This window comes from Triticum urartu, unplaced genomic scaffold (assembly GCF_003073215.2).
Source record: "Triticum urartu cultivar G1812 unplaced genomic scaffold, Tu2.1 TuUngrouped_contig_5830, whole genome shotgun sequence".
Taxonomy (NCBI): domain Eukaryota; kingdom Viridiplantae; phylum Streptophyta; class Magnoliopsida; order Poales; family Poaceae; genus Triticum; species Triticum urartu.
The window spans coordinates 1-7,402 of record NW_024116537.1 but is presented as its reverse complement, the minus strand read 5'-3'; the positions used below and the strand labels follow the sequence as shown (position 1 = coordinate 7,402).

The 7,402-nt window shown below is 50.9% G+C and overlaps 1 protein-coding gene across 1 annotated transcript; it reads right to left on the bottom strand.

Moving 5' to 3' along the window:
• Positions 1 to 1,466: 1,466 nt before the first annotated feature.
• LOC125529768 (probable beta-D-xylosidase 2) lies at positions 1,467 to 4,217 on the bottom strand. The gene is made up of 5 exons (XM_048694185.1): positions 3,714 to 4,217; positions 2,650 to 3,607; positions 2,188 to 2,541; positions 1,888 to 2,093; positions 1,467 to 1,697 (listed from the first exon to the last, which is right to left on the bottom strand). Exons 1-5 carry the CDS (start codon positions 4,215 to 4,217, stop codon positions 1,467 to 1,469), a joined length of 2,253 nt encoding a protein of 750 aa, XP_048550142.1.
• Between the last annotated feature and the right edge of the window lie 3,185 nt (positions 4,218 to 7,402).

The window sequence follows — 7,402 nt, the reverse complement described above, 5'->3', positions numbered from 1 at the left end:
ATCCTTTGTAATTTGTTTTGCGATGGTGATTACATGTACGATATCACTACAACTTCAGATGTTTTCTCCATTTTTGAAATTTTTCAATGCGTCTACAGAAACATTTTTTCGCCATATTTTTTTGTGTGCATATGTTGCCATGATGGCAACTTTTTTCATAGTGTAAACTTTGTAGTGATGGCTACTTAAAATGTTTTTAAAAATGTTTCCATGAACATGACACTTCTATTAAAAAAGGTAGGGTCATGTCATATCTTAATTCGAAGAATGTTGCAATTTTTAACTTTTCTTGCCATGGCAATTTCTACTCTTATTTTCCATGGCACCTTCACACTTATTTTTGCCATGGCAAAATTTAGATTTATTGTCATGGCAACACTATCTATACTGCCATGGCAAAATTTAGATTTATTGTCATGGCAACACTATCTATACTGCCATGGCAAAATTTTCTTTTACATATAAGTCAAATTATTTATTTTAGTCTATCATGGCAAATTAAACTTACTTTCTATTGCCATGGCAAATTATTTATTTTACCTTTTATTGCAATGGCATTTTTACATTTTCTTTTATACTGTTTTATTGCAAAATTGTTGGTCACAGCAAAAAGCCCATATTTTCTTTTTCGTAGCACACCAAAAAAGTGGGCTTTTATTTGTCACAGAAATAAAAATCCAGGCTTTTCTCATTTGTTTTCTTATACTGGGTTTTCTTTTCTGTTTTTCAAAAAGAAAAAAAAACCAACGATGAGGTGGCGTTCGGGCTGGGGTGGTCCTCCCACCGAACGAAATTGTTCGTGGAGTCATCCCTCCTACCGAACGAGGGAGTTCGGTCTGGAAGGTCCCCAGGCCGAACGCACGCGCGTTATCGGCGTCCATAGGTTTTGACCAATAACTTGGTAATGATTTTGTATACGTGGAAAGTGGCAACCCAAAGAGCACAAAATAGAGGAACATGATACTAACTTTGATCGGAAAATAGAGTGCAAACAGGGAGCCGTTTCCTCACCGGAGTTCACCAAGTGGAACCGTTGCCTAAACTATCGCCCTTACTTTACTTTCTGGAGCAGTTCCAGCGAGCGAGCGTGGGGTCTGAGAATTGTGTAAGCACAAAATAGCTGAGGAACTAAAAGTAGACTTTTTCTGATCTATCATCTCCATGTTCATAGGAACTTCAGTTTAATAAGCACGGATCTCACTGAAGAAAAGTGTCTAGATAAGAAACGCGGAGTCAATGATTTTTTGCCATATATATAGCAACGCAAAATTTGCTGTATTAATCCATCATTTGATTCAACCACCTTATAACTGAGAAATCTACAGGAACAGGACGTTCCCTTTGACACTGAAGGTAGTACAAACTATTCAGAGCAGGATGCTGAATACCACTAAACTCCGAGGAAAAAAAATAAAAGAATGAAAAAACCGTCCTAAAAGGCCGCAAAAGAACCGAGGAAAACTAATCTAAGTAGAGAAGCTGATCTTGACGGGGAAAGACACCGACGACGGCGACGACGTGTCACCGTTCTCAAGGAGGACGGTGCTGACGCCTGACGGCACGACGGTGTACGCCGTCTTCTCCACGATGCCAAACGCCTCGCACACCTTGAGCGAGAACCCAACGGTCGCTGCGCCGCCCGCCTTCACAAACACCCTCTGGAACGCCACCACCTGCTTGATGGGCGCGCCGGCCACCTCTGGCGCAGGCACAGCGTCCCGTTTGGCCCCCGCCCCCCTCCCCGCCATTGACGACGCTGACGTTGAAGTCCACGGTCTCTTTGCAGGCGTGGCTCGCGACGTCGATGGCCGGGCAGGACGGGGCAGTGTCCACGGCGCCGGCCTTGTAGCTGAGCTGCTTGCAGTGCCCGCCGGCGGCGAGGGTGACTGCGGTGCCGTTGCCAGCGCTGCTCTCGTATCGGAACTTGGTGTAGCTCAGGCCGTGGGCGAACCGATAAAGCACATACGGCCCGTCGTAAAACTTGTATGTCCGCCCCGGGTATCCGTGGTCCGGCCGCGGCCGTAGCTCCATGGACGTCATAGGAATCTGGTGGATGTACTTGTTCTTGAACCATGTCAGTGGCAGCCGTCCTCCTGCTCGATCATGCAATTACATTTCCAGCGATGTGTCAGAAAATCAGAATCCATTTACTTTGATCGGAATAATAAACTTTGCATCTTTATTTACCTGGACTGTATCTTCCGAAGATGACATCAGCAATGGCGATGCCACCTTCCCCACCAGGGTAACCGGCCCAGAGGATGGCGCCGATCTTGGGGTTGCCCTGCGCGAAGGAGATGTCGATGCCGCCGCCGGACAGGATCACGAGGACGACGAGGACGATCGGGTTAGGCGATCCCGCCGCGATGTGGAGGATCTCCTCCGTCTGGTTCTTGGGCAGGAGGAGATCCTCCCTGTCGTTGCCCTCCCTCTCGATGTGCATGTTTATGCCACCAAAGTAGATGGTCAAGTTTGCGTGATGCCAGATCTTCACGTCCTTGCTTATGCCTTCTCGCGGCGTCACGTACCGGCAAGGCGGCCCTGCATTTACAAATTTCATCCAAGAGAATGTGTAACATGTGAGTACGTGATGTGTCGTGGCATGTGAGGTGTACGTAGTACAACAGCAGCTAGAGAAGAGCTGATCACCTGTGTAGTCTCCGTCCATGATCTTTTCAGGCGCCTCGGCATGTGGGCCGCGGACGGCGACGGCGCCGAACTTCTTGGGGTCAAGGGGCAGCAGGCCGCCGTGGTTCTTGAGGAGCACCATGCCCTGTCTGGCCCCGTCGAGGGCGAGGCTCCTGTGGTCGTGGCTGCAGATGTCCTTCTCGTTGAGGGACTCGTACCTGGGCATGCCGTCGAAGTAGCCGAGCCTCATGAGCGTCATGTAGAGGTTGGTGAGCGCGTTGTCGACGTCGGACTCGCGCGTCTTGCCCTTCTGGACGGCCTCCAGGCCGTAGGTGGTGAGGAAGTCCATGACGGGCTTGCCGTCCTGCACGATCCAGCTCTCGCCGCAGTCGAGGTCGAGCCCGGCCTTGAGCACGGCGGCGGTGGACTCGACCGCGGTGTAGCCCAGCCATGTGGCGTTATCGGTCATGACGCGCACGGCGTCGCAGTCGGAGACGATGTAGCCGTGGAGGCCCCAGTCGCGGCGGATGGTGCCGGAGAGGAGGCGCGCGTCGGCGCAGGCCGGGATGCCGTTGACGCGGTTGTAGGAGCACATGACGCTGCTGACGTCGCCATGGCGGACGCACATCTCGAACGGGCGCTGGAAGGTCTCCACCATGTCGCGCTCCTCGACGCGGGCGTCGAACTTGAAGCGCGTGTGGTCGTACCAGTCGTCCACGTCGTAGGCGGCGTAATGCTTGCAGCACGCGGAGGTCTTGAGCGGCCGGGACATGGGGTCGGAGGCCACCTCGTGGCCCGGGACGTCCTGCATGCCGCGCACGAAGTTGACGGCGTAGCGGCCGACGACGTAGGGGTCCTCGCCGGGCGTCTCCAGCGCGCGGCCCCACCTCGGGTCGCGCACCACGTTGATGTTGGGGCTCCAGTACGTCAGCCCTCCCTTGCCCAGGTTGTACATCGCTCGGGCCTCCGTCGAGATCGCCTGCCAAGACAAATTGCATGCCACCAGATCTGTTGTTACACGCACCATGAAAACGGAAAGAGCAGACGTGGCACCGACGACATGCATGACACCGTAACGTGCGTACCTGGCCGATGGACTTCCAGAGGGACTCGTTGAAGGAGGCGGCGCTGTTGATGACGTTAGCGAAGACAGTGCCGTTGAAGACGGCGGCGCGGCCGGAGTGGAGGCGCGGTTTCTTGGGGTCGTCGAACTTGGTGGTGGGGCCGGTGCTGGAGAGCCCGTGTAGCGCCTCCGACCACCACTTGTACGGGGGAAGGCCGACACGGGGCGCGCCGTCAGCCCAGTCGCCGAGGTTGGACACCTTCTCCTCCACCGTCATCCAGCCGATGAGGTCGCGCACACGGTCGCCGTACGGAAGCGACGCGTTGCAGTACCGGTACTTGGACATGTCCAGCCCGGCAGCCATGAACCGGGACGCGTCGCACACCTTGGTGTACACGGCCTTGCCGCCGGTAGCGCCGCCGTCCGCCTGGGAGGGGGCGGCTCGAGAAGAGGCATGCGGGATGCTCACTGTGGTGGCTAGGAGGAGGAGGGAAAGAATGGATACGTGCATGGCGGACGACGCCATTGTACTATGTTGGCTCGCTACGTACGTGTTGCTGATGATGATGGTGGGATGTGGAGCGTGTATATATAAGCTCGAGATCGAGATCGAGTGGAGGGAACTAACAGATTATCGAAATTTGAAACCTACTTCTGCATGCACGGCCGGAAATGATGCATGGATAGATAGATAACCCATCGGGTTGTTTGTTTGTTTGTTGTTCGTTATACAGAGTGCAAACTGGTTTTTGTTGTTGGATATTTTCACTCACGTCACGGTCACGCGTGGACTGTACGTGCGAGTGCTGATGAAAGTGGACGTACCGTGGTGGATATTACTCCCTCTGTAAACTAATATAATAGTGTTTATATCACTACTTTAGTATTCTAAACGCTTTTATATTAATTTACGGAAGAAGTATTTTTTTAAGAACGTCCGTAATAATTAAGCAACAAAGATTACACATAGTTGACGTAAATAAAGATTACATGGAGTTTCCTTTTTTCTTCCGAAAATTCCACAGAGTTTCTGGGATACAATCCGAGTTAAAAGCAGAAAGGCCACTAGTGTTCATACATGATTTAGCTAAAATATGAGCCATTACATTGTACCGCCAAGAAACATGCACATTTGATATGAAACTCGAGGATGCACATTTGATACCAGCCACCACAAACCCCACGCACGAGTAATCACGGGCTGAAGAATTGAGGTGTTGCACCAGGGAAAGGCAATCCGACGCAAAGATGACCGAGTTGATGTTCTCCTCGCGCGCCAAAACAACTGCTCGGGAAAGAGCAATGCCTCCTGCCAGCTCGAGATTCATAGTGCCCGAGAGAGCCTCGGAACAAGCAAGCATCCACTGGCGGCCATGATCAAGAAGGAAGCCGCCATAACCATACCTGTCGAGCTCGCCAAATATAGTAGCATCAGAGAAAAAAACAATGGAGCCTCGCGGCAGAGGAGACCAAGAAGGGCTTGATGCATGGATCTCAGGATTGTGGACAGGGGACGAGTTATAAAGATGTTGCACAATTAAGTCAACATAAGTAATCCTCAGGGAAGTGTGATGCGGATGAGAGGCTCGTTGTTGTTCCTGACAGAGTTACGTGCCCCCCATATGTGCCAGACCGCGACAGCTAGCACCATAGCCGATAGTTTGCATGCTCCCGATAGGAAGTGGAAGAGCCATGACAAGGCAAGACCATCAAGACTAATGTTGAAGGTGTGCTTCACTTCCTCCCACACTTCCCATGCATGCGGACAAAACAGGAGGGCATGCTTAACACTCTCGACCCTGCCACAAAAACAACAAAGCTCCGAGTCCATGACGTTGAAGCTAAGACTCCAGATGGCAGGCTATCATGGACAAGATGCCATAGGATCACTTTCATCTTGTTCGGGGTAGTGATGGGAAAGATCAACTTCTATTGTTTCTCCACTTATCAACAGGTGATCGTCGATATCAAAACTACATATGAGTTCTTAGATTGTTCGGTTAGGGGTTAAAACACCCTGGTCGCTCCATGAGTCACGGTAGGCAGTTTACCTAGGTTCAGCCGTTTAGGCCACCGATGCCGGTGTAACACCCTACTCCTGCTATGTGTTTCTTTTCATGTGTATCAAGAGATAACTCACTGCTTACAGAATGCACAATGAGCCCCTTAGTGTTCTAATTCTGTTGGGAAACATAGCATGCAATTTCAAAAAATTTCCTACGATCACGCAAGATCTATGTAGGAGATGCATAGCAACGAGAGGGGAAGAGTGTGCCCACGTACCCTCATAGACCAAAAGCGGAAGCGTTAGGTTAACACAGTTGATGTAGTCGAACGTCTTCACAATCCAACCGATCTTAGTACCAAATGTACGGCACCTCCGTGTTCAACACACGTTCAGCTTGATGACGTCCCTCGAACTCTTGATCCAGCAGAGGGCCGATGGAGAGTTCCGTCAGCACGACGGCGTGGTGACGGTGATGGTGATGTGATCCGCGCAGGGATTCGCCTAAGCACTACGACACTATGACCGAAGGAGTAAACTGTGGAGGGGGGGCACCGCACATGGCTAAGAGAACAATTGTCGTGCCTTTGGGGTGCCCCCGCCCCCGTATATAAAGGAGGGGAGGAGGAGGCCGGCCCAAGGGGGGGGGGCGCACCAGGAGGGGGGAGTCCTACTAGGACTCCGTTCCTATTAGGATTCGGTCCCCCATTTCCTTCCAACTGAGAGGGGGAAAGGGGAAAGGAGGGAGAAGGAGAAGGAAAGAGGGGGGCCGCGCCCCCTCCCCTTGTCCAATTCGGATTGGGCAAGGGGGGGGCACCTCCCGTGGCTTGCCTCCTCTCCTCCACTATGGCCCATTAGGCCCATTAACTTTCCCTGGGGGGTTCCGATAACCCCTCCGGTACTCCGGTATGTACCCGATACACTCTGGAACCCTTCCTGTGTCCGAATACTACCTTCCAATATATCAATCTTTACCTCTCGACCATTTTAAGACTCCTCATCATGTCCGTGATCTCATCCGGGACTCCGAATAAACTTCGGTCACCAAAACACATAACTCATATATACATAATTGTCATCGAACTTTAAGCGTGCGGACCCTACGGGTTCGAGAACTATGTAGACATGGCCGAGACACCTCTCCGGTTAATAACCAATAGCGGAACTTGGATGCTCATATTGTTTCCCACATATTCTACGAAGATCTTTATCGGTCAAACCGTTATGACAACATACATTATTCCCTTTGTCATCGGTATGTTACTTGCCCGAGATTCGATCGTCGGTATCATCATACCTAGTTCAATCTCGTTACCGGTAAGTCTCTTTACTCGTTCCGTAATGCATCATCCCGCAACTAACTCATTAGTCACATTGCTTGCAAGGCTTATTATGAGGTCCATTACTGAGAGGGCCCAGAGATACCTCTCCGATACTCGGAGTGACAAATCCTAATCTTGATCTATGCCAACCCAACAAACACCTTCGGAGACACTTGTAGAGCATCTTTATAATCATCCAGTTACGTTGTGACATTTGATAGCACACAAGGTGTTCCTCCGGTATTTAGGAGTTGCATAATCTCATAGTTAAAGGAATATGTATAAGTCATGAAGAAAGCAATAGCAATAAAACTTAACGATCATTATGCTAAGCTAACGGATGGGTCTTGTCCATCACATCATCCCGTTCATCAAATGACAACA

Excerpts from the sequence above, each read along its gene's own strand:
- LOC125529768 (XM_048694185.1), bottom strand. The coding sequence starts at position 4,217 with ATGGCGTCGTCCGCCATGCACGTATCCATTCTTTCCCTCCTCCTCCTA. Across the intron at positions 2,542-2,649 it reads CATGGACGGAGACTACACAG|GGCCGCCTTGCCGGTACGTG; the intron begins GTGATCAGCTCT and ends TTGTAAATGCAG. Across the intron at positions 1,698-1,887 it reads GCGCTGGCAACGGCACCGCA|GTGGCCGGCGCGCCCATCAA; the intron begins GTCACCCTCGCC and ends CCTGCGCCAGAG.